We start from the raw sequence: 18171 nt of genomic DNA, 5'->3' as shown, positions 1-18171 counted from the left end.
AGTATTAGAACCCCCTGTCCCTCTTAGTATTAGAACCTTGTGTCAGACCTCTTAGACTTTGAATTATGAGTTCAGTAGAGGAGCACTTTTTCTCAATACCTATCCCATGTTTAGGATGACTGCATCTCAAGAGTTGGGAACAGAGTATGGAGTTGTGAAAAATAATCATAGAACAACTTTTCTAAAGTCCCATAAGTATGTATGTAATAAGTATGTAAGACATGAATTGTGGAAATGGAAACACAAAGTGCAGAGCTCTTCAATCATGGTCCGTTTTCTAGGCTTTTGTCCCAGCCCAGCATTAACGCACATGACTCAAGCTATTAAGGGCTAGATGATCAGATGAATCAGGTGGTTTAGAAGGCTACTGGGCCGGAACAACACCATGTGGTTCTCAAGAACAAGAACTGAATAACCTTCCAACCCCTTCTGAATGGTAATCAGTGATCTGACTGGACTGGATAGGTGAACGCTATGTAATGGAACTCTAGCTTTGACCTGTCCAGAAGAGTGATAACTCCATGAAAGGGAGAAGTACATTTTTTTATATATTTAAACTGAGCCAAAGTATTTTGTTCCTCTCAGATCTGTGCTGTGTAATGACCCAGACATGTCCGACATCCCCGTAAATGTCCCTGTGGATACGGTCAAACTGCGGGTAGAGAAGACAGGCGTGAGGCGCATCCCCACCGAGGCCTTCTACTACCTGAACGACCTGCGCTACCTGTGGATCACCTACAACTCTATCTCCTCTGTGGACGCCGCCGCCTTCTACAACCTCAAGGTCCTCCACGAACTGCGGCTGGACGGGAACCTGATCTCCACCTTCCCCTGGGAGTCCCTAAAGGAGATGCCTAGTCTGAGGACGCTGGATCTTCACAACAACCGCTTGACCAGCGTGGCCATGGAGGCTATCCCGTACCTGGTCAACATCACCTACCTGGATATCTCCAGCAACAAGTTGACCACTCTGTCTTCGGACCTCGTGGATATCTGGCCGCCGTTCAATGGAATGCCCGTCTCCTCCAGCCTGTCCCAGAAAGTGGTGCTCGGTAAGAGAACTGATAATGAAGTGTGAGTGGGTTATGTGGGGCTGAGGGTTTAAGGTTAGGACTTTGGGCAGGGGTGCACAACCTTTCACCCTCAAGAGCTACAGATGTAGGATCTTATTTTGATCACCCCGATGCTTATTTGATCACCCTGCATTGCAGGAACGCTGCAATGCAGGGTGATCAAATAAGCATCGGGGTGATCAAAATAAGATCCACGTAGATCCAAACTTGTAGTGTATTTGAGTTTTAAAAAGAGTTCTGAAGTTTGTAATTTTCCATTAGAAATCTATGACTTGATTTTCCTTTACAAAAAAATGATTTACCCCTACAAAATGTCAATTAATAATAATTCACATTACATTTCCTGTTGCTGCATAATTATTTTCCTGCTGTAGCAAATTAAGATCCTACATCTGTACTGGTTTTGCCGGCTTTTGCCCTGACTACAACACGTGCTTCTACTGATCAGCTACTCTTCAGGAGGACACACCTGAGATTAGCTGACCCACATGTTAGAGCAGGTCTGGAGCAAAACCCTGAACTCACAGTGGCTCTCCAGGAGGTGGGTTGGCCACCCCTGCACTAAAGCAGTGTTTGGTGATAACAGAACATGGCACTGGTCTGCGTAGGAGTTTTGGGTTGTTACGTAGCCGTAAAGGGCGTTTGCTGACGAACATTAGGAAGTTGTACATACATGAAATCCATGGCAATTGTTATGACAACACCTCAACGTGATGTCACTTTTTGTCTGGCACCTGGACTGTAACGCAATGTGTTTACTTAGTGACGGTTACATTTAACCCAAAGGCATATTTCCACCTTCACATTGAGGTTCCAAAACATATTTGGGCTGCTCTTTATTTGGAAAATCTATCTATAGATGCTCAGCAAACTATCAATAGACTATCACCTACACGTCCACAACGCTTGGACTTCTATGTGCTGTAGCTGCAGGTTAGCAACCTATTTTAGATCCACCTCATAAGCAGCAGGGAGTTAAAGTTATCATGCAATGATAGTCCCTTTCTAAACTTTGGCTTTGACAAATCTAATTAGTTATCTTTCCATGCTTTGATTTGTACAAGCATGCCATGTATTTTGGGCTTCACACTGAATCTCACAGAATGTGGGAAGGTGTAAGCAGGCCCTCAGATGTACCCAGGTTTTCATTTGCATGCCAGATGCTGAGTAGAACGCTGATGTACAAACCGACATATACAGTACATTGTAGAGAGCATTCGGATACAAGACAAACAAATATGTACATCAATAAATAAACCGGGACTTGTTAAAGGGCATTCCTAAAACAAATCACATGTACAGTGTTCTTTATGAATGAAGTATAGAATTGATTATAAGTGACGATTGTCCATCTTTAAGAAAATACTCTCTCTTTCACTCTGTCTGAGAACTAGCTTGAGGAGTGAGATAATGTTCATGGGATGTTAAGGACCAGCTAGCTTATCCATGCTGAAAAAGCTTGTTCTATTCACTGGCGTACTGGAAGGAGAAACAAGATCAGCCTATCCCTAAGGAAGACACATAACATCCCATGTACAGAATATAGACTCTTCCCGTACCATCACATGATAGAATTAAACTAAAAGGCATGAGGGGTGTGGTATATGGCCAATATACCACGGCTATCGGCTGTTGTTATGGATACAGCCCTTAGCCGTGGTATATTGGCCATACATCACAAACCCCCAAGGTGCCTTTTTGCTATTATAAACCGGAGGTTCTGTCAGCCAATCAGCATTCAATCTGCAGTTCAAACAATAACAAAGTGTACACCCCACCATGGTTTTGGTAAAAGCTGAGGAATGGGGCTGGAGAAATGTCAACACTCTCAAATTCATAGACAGAGCTATGGATGGAATGACTGACCATCCATGATGTCACAATATAGTTTTAGGAAAAAGGAAAAAGGAAACCGCATACTGCTCTTGATAGTATCACTGATCTTTAATAAGTTTACGTATCGGCCTCACAGCCTTCGTCAGAGCTTTTGTGAATTTTTTAAAATTTGCACCATTATGTAGACCTAGCCCCACCCACATCTGTTCCACACATCGAAGGGGGTTGGAGGCGAAGGGGAAAAAAAACAAGTGCTACCAAATATAGCAATATGCATTTCATAAATATTACAAAAGTGTATAAATAAGACGTATGAAACACGTCTGTAAAACCACAATGAGGACATAGCAAGTTTTCATTAGTCATTGGGTACATCGTACGAACAACAGAGTAATCTTAAATAGGCACATAATTCATGTTCAAATTCACAACATGACATCATTAAGTCCTTTAGGAAATAATGTCTGGAGGGTGAAAATCCCAAAACCTTTTCTTTTACTCCTGTCTGATATCTTAACTTTCTCTATGCCACAAAATCTAAAGGTAGAAATGTCATGCTTCAGGTCATTGAAATGTACTGTGACTGGATAATCCCTGTTGTTTCTCCTGATTGAACTTTTATGTTCACTAATTCTCTGTTTGAGAGAACGAGAGGTTTTACCGACATAGCAGAGCCCGCATGGACATAGCAGAGCCCACGTGGACATAGCACAGCCCACATAGACATAGCAGAGCTCACATGGACATAGCAGAGCCCACATGGACATAGCAGAGCCCACATGGACATAGCAGAGCCCACGTGGACATAGCAGAGCCCACGTGGACATAGCAGAGCCCACATGGACATAGCAGAGCCCACATGGACATAGCAGAGCCCACATGGACATAGCAGAGCCCACGTGGACATAGCAGAGCCCACATGGACATAGCACAGCCCACATGGACATAGCAGAGCCCACGTGGACATAGCAGAGCCCACATGGACATAGCAGAGCCCACATGGACACAATATAATTTTAACCATGTTGAGGCAATACAGTGTTTGTCTAAAATTCAAGTGTTTACAAACAATTGAGCAAAAACAGCTTATATTTAGGGGTATTATGGGGTAAGACAATTGAACTAAGCTCATGGAGTATTTATAAGTAAAATTCTTCAAGAATCAATGGTAGACTGTACATCATTCATTCAGAAGTGCAAAAATATAACAACTACAAATTGCTCCTTTAAAAGAACAGGATACAACACTTTGGTATTCTGGGAAGAAAGTCAACACCAGGTTTAGAGTTTGTGTTTGGGTTGTCCCCAGTTAAGTACAACTAATCTGGTTAAGGATAAGGAGTTTCCACAATACACATGCACTTTCACATGCGTGTGTGTGTGTGTGTGTGTGTATGTGTGTGAGCGTGCATGTGAGTGAATGAGTGAGTGAGTGAGTGAGTGAGTGAGTGAGTGAGTGAGTGAGTGAGTGAGTGAGTGAGTGAGTGAGTGAGTGAGAGAGAGAGAGAGAGAGAGAGAGAGAGAGAGAGAGAGCGAGAGAGAGAGAGCGATTGTAAATATGTGTTTGAGTGTGTGTTTGTACAGTAGCTGTGCTTCCGTTAGCTTGTGTGTCTGTGTGTGTGTTCTGGGAAAGTGTCTCTACCCTCCTTTCACACACATGTAACATGCTAGTAACTTAATGTCATTTGTAAGAGATGATATGACTCCAAATTTGACACGTCTGACCCTCGGTCTGGGAAATCCCATTATTAGGGTAATAGAAGGATGGCTCAGTTGTAACGACTGTATTCATACCTATATATTTTTTTTAAATAGGCAAGTCAGTTAAGAACAAATTCTTATTTGCAATGATGGCCTACACCGGCCAAACCCGGACGATGCTGGGCCTCCCAATCACGGCCGGTTGTAATACATCCTGGATTCAAACCAGGGTGTCTGTACTGACACCTCTAGCACTGGGATGCAGTGGCTTAGACCGCTGCGCCACTCACCACTGAATGAAAACACTAAGTTGCACATGCTAGCTGTACAGAAAATTAACAGTGTATAGTTTTTTTTCTATAATTTTGGTGGGAAAATAGATGAACATGGAATTCATAGCATAAAAGTAAAGATACCTTATTAGAAAATGACTCAAGTAAAAGTGAAAGTCACAAGGTAAAATAATACTTGAGTAAATATCAAATAGAATCTGGTTTTAAAGGGACTCAAGTAAATGCTATACATCAAATTTCTTATTTTAAGCAAACCAGATAGCAGGATTTTATTTTTTTATTTTTTTATTGACGGACAGCCAGGGGCACACTCCAACACTCAGATATAATTTACAAATGCAGTATTTGCATTTAGTGAGTCTGCCAGATCAGAGGGAGTAGGGATGACAACGCATTATATTGAGAGGTGCATGAATTGGACCATTTTTCTGTTTGCCTGAGAATTTGAAATGAAGCGAGTACTTTTGGGTGTCAGAGAAAATGTATGGGAGTAATATGTACATTACGTCTTTAGGAATGTAGTGGAGTAAAAGTAAAAGTTGTCAAAAATATGAATAGTAAAGTCAAGTACAGATACCCTAATACTACTTAAGTAGTACTTTAAAGTATTTTTATTGAAGTACTTTACACCACTGTTTATTAATCTTTACTCCCACATTTGTCAACGTCAGTAACCTAGTTATTCACACATTTACAAACAACTATCAAAGTGTTTAATAATGATTCATAAGATAATTTATGACATGTTAAATATAGGTCCTTATAAACCATGTATTAACCATTTAGCAGTATTTTGCGTGGCCTAATGTGTGTTCTATTTATACTTTATAAATACTTTATACATTTTTTTGAGTGACCAGTGGAATTTCTCACAAAAAGACAGACGTGCCATTGGTTGTTTAGCAACAAAACCGATGCGTGTGCAACTATAGGGCAAAGCAGACACCCTTTTTATTTGCCATGCGAAAAGCCTTAACTAATGATTGTTTATATGGGACAATATTAAACATCTTATGAACGGAGTAATGATTAGTAAATTATGAATAAACTTTTTACCAATCAATTATAAATGATTTGTTACATGGAGTTGTAGTAAAGTGCTACCATTTGTATAATTTGTGTATCAGCTAGGAGAGACTGGAATCCACTCTTTGAGTTTGTTTACATTCGCAGCCACATTACTATTAGCATTGATAATTGTTAGCATGTTCCTCATCTCTAAAGCACTGCATGTTCCTAACCTTTTTACAAATATTCATGTACATTTTATTTAGCATAACTATCACAAACATTTCCTCTCTTGTCCCCTCCAGGTATTCAGGACAACCCGTGGATTTGCGACTGCAGGATCTCCAAGCTGATCGAGCTCTCCAAAATGTCTGACACATCAGTGGTACTAATGGATCAGTTCCTGTCTTGCAGTGGGCCTGAGAACCTGGCCGGGGTTATGTTCCAAAGGGCAGAGCTGGACCAATGTCTCAAACCGTCTGTCATGATGTCAGCCACCAAGATTACAGCCTCGTTGGGCAGCAATGTGCTTCTGCGCTGTGATGCCACGGGTTACCCCACACCTACCCTAATCTGGACCACTTCAGATGGCTCACCTGTCAACAACACAGGTATCAACAGTGAGACATTTTATTTTAAGAAAAGGAATACAGTGTCTTATTCAACATGGTTATCAAAAATTGTTTTAGATTATTTCGAAATTGATTTGATAGGATTTGCTTTTACTCTACAGTTGATCTTTGTGTTTCATTTAAAGAATGTCTATATCTTGGCGATTACTAAGTCTTGGCATTTTCATGATCTACCTACAGTTGTCCAGGAGTCTCCGGGAGAAGGTGTCCGATGGTCAATCATCAGCCTAAATGGGATCTCGTACAAAGACGACGGTGAGTACAGCTGCAAGGCTAAGAACTTCGCCGGTAATGCAGAGGCTGCCATCAGCCTGTCTGTGGCAGGTTATGTCGCTACAACCATGCCCCCACAGAGGTCCAAAGGAGAGGCTGGAGGGAATAGCCCATCCACAACATCCTCTGCTCCGTCAACTGACTTCTCCAACTCCCCTAGCACCCTGATTACCACCACCACCCCAGCCACGACCACACTGCCACCCGTTCCCACCAAGAAGAAACTCATGCCCAGCAATGTGCAGCAGAAAGCCCCACCCAAACCATCCAAGATCCAGCAAGGCAGCGACAGGATGCTGGCGGCGGATCAGAGCAAAAAGAAGGACGCTTCTAAGTCTGTCCAAGATCTCGAGATCGTGGAGGAAACGGCGGACAGCGCAGTTCTACTCTGGACGGCAGACGGTTTGCCGAGCGATGCCCCTCTCACCGTTGTGTACTCTACTTACGACGATGAGGACGACTCCAAAAGGACAATGGATACTGATGCCGGGAGTGGCAAGGTCCTTCTCGAAGGCTTAACTTCTGGAATGAGGTACCAGGTTTGTCTGGTTGCCAAGGGAAGTGCGGCGGGGATAGACCCCTGCATCAACTTCTTCACCCTGGACATTGTTGAGGACGATGCCGAGAACCAGCTGCTGATGCTCATCAGCGGCATTGCCTGCGCCGTGGCTTTACCTGTCATCGGTCTGCTGGTCTACAAGATCCTCTCACTCTACTGCCAGGGCAGTGTGCCAGGTTTGGACGACGAGCTGTCTAAAGACACGTATTTGAAGTTTGAGACGCTGTCGATGAAGCAGAGGACCTTGAACGCTAATCCCAGTGAATTGTGGGCCCACAGGCAGACCGAGGAATCCCAAGAGAGGATGCTCCTCTTCTCCAGGTCCAGCATTGACTCACAAATGACATACAGGAGTGACAGTTCCAGGTCAGAATTTCTGTGCTAGCACTAGATGAAGACTACATGGCATCACTGATTGCTGAAGCCTTCATGTCTTATTTTTTTAACCACACTTTGAGATTTGGTTTGTCACAATACCAATATCGCAACATTCAGAAGTATCGTGGTAAGAAAAAAAAACATGTTCTAAATGCTTTAGGAAACCAGCCCTAATACTGGAAACAGACAGCATCATGACAACTCAATTTTAAGATTGCTGTCTTTGCAGCTCAGCACTTATTCACATGTATTATCACATTTATTCTCAGTTTAATGCAATTTTCCATAATACCATAATGAAATCATCTGCCACAGTGTTCACTATGTCTTGCTTCTTTGTCACTATACACCACACCAGGTTTAAACAGACTAGACATTCATTGATCTCAATATGGTATGAATAGACATGCCGACTATCCAACAACACGTTGATTTAAACTGCTAGCAATGGTTCACTCAAAAGTCAAACCTTCAAGCTAATTGTTGCCTTACTTTACTAAAAAGCTTTCTCGAACCCTAGTATATTAGAATATTTGTCTTGCCCGACATACAACGCAACAGTTTCTGTGTAACGTATTGTTTTTACTTGTACATACAATGGTATTGTATTCTTCTTTTTAATAAAACAAATCTTTGTGTATTTCATGTCCTCATATTTCATATAAGCATTTGGTATATATGGCAGTGTTGGTCAATGTGAAATACCCCTTACAGTGCTGTCATCGGCTCTCTGTACAACAACTCCACTATTGTCTATGAGGTGTGATGTTTCCCAATGTGATCATCTCTGGTCTTTAGCCATGAGGAATAGGATTCTGTGCTTTTTCCTCACTTGAGCAACAGGTGTGTCAGTGGTATAGATAGCATTCAAACGTTTGGGGTCACAAAACATACATGAAAAGAGTTGCAAAATGAATAGCAAATATAGTCAATACGTTGACAAGGTTATAAATAATGATTTCTAATTAAAATAACAATTGTGTCCTTCAAAATGTTCTTTCGTCAAAGAATCCTCCATTTGCAGTAATTACAGCCTCGCAGACTTTTGGCATTCTAGTTGTCAACTTGTTGAGGTAATCTGAAGAGATTTCACCTTCGCTTCCTGAAGCACCTCCCACAAGTTGAATTGGCTTGATGGGCACTTCTTACGTACCATACGGGCAAGCTGCTCCCACAACAGCTCAATAGGGTTGAGATCCGGTGACTGTGCTGGCCACTCCATTATAGACAGAATACCAGCTGACTGCTTCTTCTCTAAATAGTTATTGCATAGTTTGGAGCTGTGTTTTGGATCATTGTCCTGTTGTAGGAGGAAATTGCCTTCAATTAAACACCGTCCACAGGGTATGACATGGCATTGCAAAATGGAGTGATAGCCTTCCTCCTTCAAGATCCCTTTTACCCTGTACAAATCTCCAACTTTACCACCACCAAAGCACCCCCAGACCATCACATTGCCTCTACCATGCTTGACAGATGGCGTCAAGCACTCCTCCAGCATCTTTAAAAAATGTTCTGCGTCTCACGGAATGTTCTTCTTTCTGATCCGAACACCTCAAACTTAGATTCTTCTGTCCATAGCATTTTTTTCCAATCTTCCTCTGTCCAGTGTCTGCGTCCTTTTGCCCATTTTAATCTGTTATTTTTATTGGCCAGTCTGAGATATGGCTTTTTCTTTGGAAGTCTGCCTAGAAGGCCAGCATCCCAGAGTCACCTCTTCACTGTTGATGTTGAGACTGGTGTTTTGCAGATACTATTTAATGAAGCTGCCAGTTGAGGACTTGTGAGGCTTCTGTTTCTCAAACTAGACACTCTAATATACTTGTCCTCTTGCTCAGTTGTGCACCAGAGCCTCCCACTCCTCTTTCTATTCTGGTTAGAGCTAGTTTACTCTGTTCTGTGAAGAGAGTAGTGGAGAGCGTTGTATGAGATCTTCAGTTTCTTGGCAATTTCTTGCATGGAATAGCCTTAATTTCTCAGAACAAGAATAGACTGATGAGTTTCAGAAGAAAGTTCTTTGTTTCTGGCCATTTTGAGCCTGTAATCGAACCCACAAATGCTGATGCTCCAGATACTCAACTAGTCTAAAGAAGGCCAGTTTTATTGCTTATTTAATCAGGACAACAGTTTTCAGCTGTGCTGAAATTGGTCCCTGTACACCTATGTAGATATTCCAATAAAAATCAGCTGTTTCCAGCTACAATAGTCATTGACAACATTATCAATGTCTACACTGTATTTGTGATCAATTTGATGTTATTTAAATGGACAAAAAATAGCTCTTCTTTAAGAATCAAGGACATTTCTAAGTGACCCCAACCTTTTGAACGGTAGTGTATTTCTCAACATTACAACCCTTCCTCTGTCTTCTCTGTCGATCCCACCCTGATCTCCACTTCCACTGTCTCACAGTTGTTACTTAGTGATTATGTGGATGTCTGTGTGTCCACCAACATGCATGTGGCTGTGTATTTGAGCATGTAAATATTAGAATGTATCCGCTTATGATCCATGGGTGTTCCTCTCCTATCCTTTAGCCCCACTGGCTGGCTGCACAGTGAGAGAGCGGGACCGTAATCAATGGGTCAAGTCCTACTGTGTGCCTGAAAAGGCGTTGCCATAAATCCTGATCACATGTGTGGAGCTAGAAAGCCATTCCCATGGATACCCTGGCCTATGCCACCCTCTGCACGTGTCTGGGCACTAACCGCCATACCAGCTATTCCATTAACATGACAACACCCAAGTTGTTTGACTAACAGATGGGTTGAGTTAGTGGGACCTGCTAGTCTTGAGCCCCCCCCCTTGAACACTTTACCGTGTTATTCCTTCTGCATTCGTGAAGGATCCGTGTAACATATAATATTTATAGGTAAACACTAGTTATAGTAACACAGTAATAAGGACCCTAGTTTGTTTGTTACCATGTCCCACATACATACTTAAAATCTTAGGTAGATGATTAATGTATAATTAATTTGGTCTACATGTAAACATTGTTTAGCATCAGATTGGGCATACCAACAAAACAGTGAACAGTGACGCACTATTCCAAGGTGCACTCCATGACATTTCCCAATACATCATAGTGTTCCGATGACAACAAGAGTTCAATATGTGCAGTATTTGACCTAGACTGACCTAGACTGACCTAGACTGACCTAGAGTGACCTGGAGTGATATATGTCTTTCAAATGCTATCAACAGGGGTGAAATCACGGGGCAAAAGCCATTGAGCAGGCACATTTCTAACTCAACTCAACTACAGCTGGAGACACTGAGCCCTTCCCAGCCTTGTTAGCCCTCCTACAGCTACTTACAAAGCCACTTGTGACACTGCTGCTAACAATATGCTAGTCATCCTGGGTATGAATAGTGGTTTGGATGGTGGAGTCTGATGATGGCTCTCCTGAGTAAGCAGAAAACATGTCTTCCCCACTTTTCTGAGTTCCCCCGCTTACTCATCCAGCCTGATTCACTCAGGGAGAGGAAGATGCTTATACAGGATAGAGAGACACACATACCGGGTACACATTCTAATCTGAACACACACACTATCTGGACAACAGGTTACATGACTGTCTCTGGTGGAGGATATGGAGGGAAGTGGATAACACAACACACCACAATACAACACAACTAGCGTTCATGTTTTGGACCGTTTCACCGGGTGGCAAGACAACGGTTGTCTCAGCTATTCTTTTGCCACTTAAAAATAATATATTGGAATCACCCAGTTAACAGTTTCTCTTCCAAACAACATGACATATTGATATTTTAGTGTGATATAACATTACATGCCAAAGAAAAAAATGTAATGTTCTACTATTTCAATCAATATTACTCTGCTTGAAAGATACAAACGATCTCACACATAAGATATCGTACAAGCCAGACTGTCCAAGACTGTCTTCACTGACATATGAGGATGTTCACCATGTGAAAGGAGAGTGTGAACGCACATGTTGCTAAGAGATGACTGTTTAATTGGGAAAGCCAGAGCTGCCTTGAACTCCACCCCATTAGGGCCATATGAAGAAGCTTTTAGCCAGCAACATTGATTCAACAAAGGTATCAACACAATGGTGTACTGTGTTGACATATTCTATTGAGATCATGTTGCATTAGGGCAGCTATCTGTGTTTGGCACTAGAGTAGTTCATAATTAGATATCACTTGTAGATTGGTGTATATCATTGCTAACTTCTCAGTATTCTTCCCATCAGGTGTCAATCTTTTGGGATGTTTGTGTCCCTGGATCAAGTCTACTACACTGATGTGAAATCCTGGACCATACGGCAAGTCAATTAGTACTCAGGGGGTGAGGCAGAGAACGTCAACCTAAAGTGAATGACCCACAATAATCACATCCTAGATGTCAACGACTCTTACATTCCAGGCTCCTACTTTTGCACATGTCCCAAGGGTTATGTTCTGCTGTTTGATAGGAAGACCTGCCAAGGTAAGACAGTGCTGCTGAACTACTGATTATCCTATGCTGCTCCTTGACCAAAAGTGGTATTGTCTTGTTGATTTGGAAAGTGTGGTTATTTAAACTCATTCACGTAAGCAACAAACACTTTGTTGTACATGTTGTGTTTTTAGACTTTGAGATTGTGTGCAAAGGGAGTTTGTTTTCACATAGAAGTACTCATCACTAGTTCCAACCAACATCAGTAGTTCCCACATCATATGGTGTGGTATTTGTACACATTAATTCTTACACAGCCTTTTGTGGTATTTGGGGCCCCTGTGTGACAGGTATGAGAACCCTGTTTGCTTCCCCTTTGTAATATGAATCAAAGCCCTGTTTGGGTCCCCTTTGTGACAGGTATCAAAGCCCTGTTTGGTGCCCCTTTGTGACAGGTATCAAAGTCCTGTTTGGGTCCCCTTTGTGACAGGTATCAAAGCCCTGTTTGGTGCCCCTTTGTGACAGGTATCAAAGTCCTGTTTGGGTCCCCTTTGTGACAGGTGTTAAAGCCTTGGTTGGGGCCCCTAGACCTTACCTTGACCCCTGAGGCCTAATAAAAGAGAAAAGACAGACAGAGGCTAGGTGCCAACTCTCACTCAGGTTATATAGGTAAAATCACAGAAGTGGAGGAGACTAAGTCTTGTGACTGGCTGTATATAAGAGTATTGGGGGCCACTGGAGAGTAAGGTGTAAGGTAGACAGAGAAAAGAGAGGAAGAAAGGTCAAGGTACAAAATGTTGAATGTAGGCTGTACCATGTTTTTAAGCTGATGCAGAATATGCTGTTTTCAAGAAGACCTTGAGCCAAAGTGGTCTTAATCATCTCGAAGATGACTGATTCCTACGCAGAAATTGAATTCTTATTGTGTGGTAGATATGTATTTACATGTAGGGTATATGGTAGCTTAATAGCTTTTAAATGCTAGTGAATGTAGGCACTCTGTGTCAATGGCTTTGCAACGCTCAAACCTTCAGCGATGCATTCAATTACTCATGAGAAAATTGCATTACTAGATTACAATCAAACCCAAGTTAATTGGTTTAACCTACATCCTAGAATTATGACGACACAAGAAGGGTACTGTATAGGTTACTGTATAAGCACTGCAGTGAGAGTTTGTTTGCAGTCAGCTGCAAAGCAGTTAAGTACCTGGTAACTGTGTCAACCTGCATAGTAGTTACAGTGTTTCACTCTTTGTGTAATTACATTGTAATTACATCGTTTAAGGGTCTTAAAATAACATTTACAGTGCCTTGCGAAAGTATTCGGCCCCCTTGAACTTTGCGACCTTTTGCCACATTTCAGGCTTCAAACATAAAGATATAAAACTGTATTTTTTTGTGAAGAATCAACAACAAGTGGGACACAATCATGAAGTGGAACGACATTTATTGGATATTTCAAACTTTTTTAACAAATCAAAAACTGAAAAATTGGGCGTGCAAAATTATTCAGCCCCTTTACTTTCAGTGCAGCAAACTCTCTCCAGAAGTTCAGTGAGGATCTCTGAATGATCCAATGTTGACCTAAATGACTAATGATGATGAATAAAATCCACCTGTGTGTAATCAAGTCTCCGTATAAATGCACCTGCACTGTGATAGTCTCAGAGGTCCGTCAAAAGCGCAGAGAGCATCATGAAGAACAAGGAACACACCAGGCAGGTCCGAGATACTGTCGTGAAGAAGTTTAAAGCCGGATTTGGATACAAAAAGATTTCCCAAGCTTTAAACATCCCAAGGAGCACTGTGCAAGCGATAATATTGAAATGGAAGGAGAATCAGACAACTGCAAATCTACCAAGACCTGGCCGTCCCTCTAAACGTTCAGCTCATACAAGGAGAAGACTGATCAGAGATGCAGCCAAGAGGCCCATGATCACTCTGGATGAACTGCAGAGATCTACAGCTGAGGTGGGAGACTCTGTCCATAGGACAACAATCAGTCGTATATTGCACAAATCTGGCCTTTATGGAAGAGTGGCAAGAAGAAAGCCATTTCTTAAAGATATCCATAAAAAGTGTCGTTTAAAGTTTGCCACAAGCCACCTGGGAGACACACCAAACATGTGGAAGAAGGTGCTCTGGTCAGATGAAACCAAAATTGAACTTTTTGGCAACAATGCAAAACGTTATGTTTGGCGTAAAAGCAACACAGCTGAACACACCATCCCCACTGTCAAACATGGTGGTGGCAGCATCATGGTTTGGGCCTGCTTTTCTTCAGCAGGGACAGGGAAGATGGTTAAAATTGATGGGAAGATGGATGGAGCCAAATACAGGACCATTTTGGAAGAAAACCTGATGGAGTCTGCAAAAGACCTGAGACTGGGACGGAGATTTGTCTTCCAACAAGACAATGATCCAAAACATAAAGCAAAATCTACAATGGAATGGTTCAAAAATAAACATATCCAGGTGTTAGAATGGCCAAGTCAAAGTCCAGACCTGAATCCAATCGAGAATCTGTGGAAAGAACTGAAAACTGCTGTTCACAAATGCTCTCCATCCAACCTCACTGAGCTCGAGCTGTTTTGCAAGGAGGAATGGGAAAAAATGTCAGTCTCTCGATGTGCAAAACTGATAGAGACATACCCCAAGCGACTTACAGCTGTAATCGCAGCAAAAGGTGGCGCTACAAAGTATTAACTTAAGGGGGCTGAATAATTTTGCATGCCCAATTTTTCAGTTTTTGATTTGTTAAAAAAGTTTGAGATATCCAATAAATGTCGTTCCACTTCATGATTGTGTCCCACTTGTTGTTGATTCTTCACAAAAAAATACAGTTTTTTATCTATATGTTTGAAGCCTGAAATGTGGCAAAAGGTCGCAAAGTTCAAGGGGGCCGAATACTTTCGCAAGGCACTGTATCTAGCTTTTAGCGAGTTGAAAAGAGAAGCACGTGTGCATCAAACACGGAAAATGCGGGATAGACATCCAGCAAAACAAAACGCATATGCATCTGGTGGACATCGGGCATCAGGGTGGTTCTTACCGGACTGTCTAATCTGTTATATCCAGGGCCTATTTATATCTTGGCCTTATGTAGCACTTTGTTACAGAACCGAAAGTTTGGTGTACTTCAAGGGTATGCCTTGACGCCACAACTGATTCCACTGCTACTGTGCAACCTACAAACAACTAAAGCAAGCCAAAGGACAAGGCCATTCACCCTGAACTGAGTTGCTTTACTGTGAAGGCAGCTCTCAGACCGAACACACACACACTCATCCTTATAGTCAGTGTTACGTAAGGGGTGAAATCTCCTGCTCCAGCTAATACAGATCCAAGTTACACATCAGGTTAGCCAGCACTGTATATGTTTTTTCGATTCCAGGTCCATATCTAAGACTGGGATAATAAAATGAGAAATGGGACTGTAACAAGTTTCAACATGGTCTCATTAGAATAAATAACAATAGCAAAATCTAACCATTAAGCAATAAGGCACAAGAGAGTGCTATATTTAAGCAATAAGGGCCAAGGGGGTGTGGTATATGGCCAATATACCATGGCTACAGCCTGGACACAGCCCTCAGCATTGGTATATTGGCAGCATATTAGCAGTGCCTTATTGCCATTATAAACTGTTTACCAATGGTTGGTACATTATTGAAGATTTATGTTAAAAACATCCAAAAGATTGATTCTATACACCGTTTGACATGTTTCTCTGGAACTTTTGGACATTTTGTCTGCTCCTAGTGAACGCGCTTCGTGAGGTTGGATTTGTTTACAAAACACGCTAACAAAAGTAGCTATTTGGATATAAATGATGGACATTATCGAACAAAACAAACATTTATTGTGGAACTGGGATTCCTGGGAGTGCATTCTGATGAAGATCATCAAAATTAAGTGAATATTTATAATGTTATTTCTGACTTCTGTTGACTACACAATATGGCGGATATCGTTTTGGCTTGTTTGGTCTCTGAGTGCCGTACTCAGATTATTGCATGGTTTGCTTTTTTTTAAAGCTTTTTTGAAATCTGACACAGCGGTTGCGTTAAGGAGAAGTGTATCTAAAGTTCCATGCATAACACTTGCATTTTCATCAACATTTATTATGAGAATTTCTGTTAATTGATGTGGCTCTCTGCAAAATCACCAGACGTTTTTGGAACTACTGAACATAACGCGTCAATGTATACTGAGATTTTTTTTATATAAATATGAACTGTATCGAACAAAACATACATGTATTGTGTAACATGAAGTCGTACGAGTGTCATCTGATGAAGATCATCAAAAGTTAGTGATTAATTCTATCTCCATTTCTGATTTTGGCTGGAAAAATGGCTGTGTTTTTCTGTGACTTGGCTCTGACCTAACATAATCGTTTGTGGTGCTTTCGCCGTAAAGCCTATTTGAAATTGGACACTGTGGTGGGATTAACAAGAAGTGTATCTTTAAAATGGTGTGACATACTTCTATGTTTGAGGAATTTTAATTATGGGATTTCCGTTGTTTTGAATTTAGTGCCCTGCACTTTCACTGGCTGTTGTCATATCGATCCCGTTAACGGAATCTCAGCCCTAAGAAGTTTTAAGGAGAGAACAAAAATCATGGATTGCTGTCATTCCTTGTCCATCGACTGCTTACAGGGTAAAGAAACCAATTTGTAATTTGTCATTTGGGTGAACTATCCATTCCAGGCGGATTACCAGGACGTGTACTCAAAGCATGCGCAGACCAACTTGCAAATGTCTTCATTGACATTTTCAACCTCTCCCTGACAGAGTCTGTAACACCTACATGTTTCAAGCAGACCACCATTGTCCCTGTGCCCAAGAAAGCGAAGATAACCTGCCTAAATGATTACCGCCCTGTAGCACTCACGTCGGTAGTCATGAAGTGCTCACATCAACACCATCATCCCAGGAAACCCTAGATCCACTCCATTTCGCATACCGCCCCAAAAGATCCACAGATGACGTAATCTCAATCGCACTCCACACGGCCCTTAATTAACCACCTGGACAAAAGGAAAACCTACATGAGAATGCTGTTCATTGACTACAGCTCAGCGTAGTGTCCAAAACACCATAATGCCGACAAATCTCATCACTAAGCTAAGGACACTGGGACTAAACACCTCCCTCTGCAACTGGATCCTGGACTTCCTGACAGGCCATCCCCATGTGGTAAGGGTAGGTAACAACACATCTGCCACGCTGATCCTCAACACTGGAGCCCCTCAGGAGTGCATGCATAGTCCCCTTCTTTACTCACTGTTCACCCACAACTGTGCGGCCAAGCACGATTCCAACACCATCATTAAGTTTGCTGACGACCTAACAGTGGTAGTCCTGATCACCGACAACGATGATACAGCCTATAGGGAGGAGGTCAGAGACCTGGCAGTGTGGTGTAAGGAGAACAACCTCTCTCTCAATGTGAGCAAGACAAAGGGGCTGATCATAGACTACAGAAAAAGTAGAGCTGAACAGGGCCAAGCTTCCTGCCATCCAGGACCTATGTACTAGGCGGTGTCAGAGGAAGGACCAAAAAATTGTCAGACTTCAGTCACCCAAGTCATAGACTGTCCTCTCTGCTACCGCACGGAAAGCTGTGCCATTGTGCCAAGTCTGGGACCAAAAGGCTCCTTAACAACTTCTACCCCCAAGCCATAAGACTGCTGAACAATTAATAAAATGGCCACCTGGACTACTGACCCCTGGACTATTGGTGGTGATGGGCCTTGGTTTTGAAAGCATTCTAATTACCCTTTCACCCTTTTGGATGGGATTACAGCTGACTTCAAAAAGGGATTTGAGGTGGGTAGGGGTTATGAGCATTTTTGTCCACTAACCATCTGGCTTTGTCCAGAGAAGACACAGTTGTTGCCAAAAGTTGTTGTCATCCACACATGACTTACTTAGGCCCATAGCTACTCAGGGAACATAGGCCATTGACAGATCCACTCCACTGTCCTGAGCAGTCTT

General features: G+C 42.1%; 1 protein-coding gene across 1 annotated transcript in view; it reads left to right on the top strand.

Moving 5' to 3' along the window:
- lrit3a (info leucine-rich repeat, immunoglobulin-like and transmembrane domains 3a) overlaps positions 1–8393 on the top strand; it is a 9250-nt gene extending 857 nt beyond the window's left edge. The window contains exons 2-4 of the mRNA XM_036943048.2: positions 586–1052; positions 6217–6522; positions 6724–8393. Coding sequence (XP_036798943.2) covers positions 586–1052; positions 6217–6522; positions 6724–7760 — 1810 coding nt within the window. The 3' untranslated portion in view covers positions 7761–8393. The remainder of the gene's footprint in view (positions 1–585; positions 1053–6216; positions 6523–6723) is intronic.
- The last annotated feature ends 9778 nt before the right edge of the window (positions 8394–18171 follow it).

Source organism: Oncorhynchus mykiss, chromosome 14, assembly GCF_057628025.1.
Source record: "Oncorhynchus mykiss isolate SJ-2025 chromosome 14, ASM5762802v1, whole genome shotgun sequence".
NCBI lineage: Eukaryota > Metazoa > Chordata > Actinopteri > Salmoniformes > Salmonidae > Oncorhynchus > Oncorhynchus mykiss.
The sequence above is the reverse complement of the archived record's forward strand: the minus strand, read 5'-3'. Positions and strand labels throughout refer to the sequence as shown.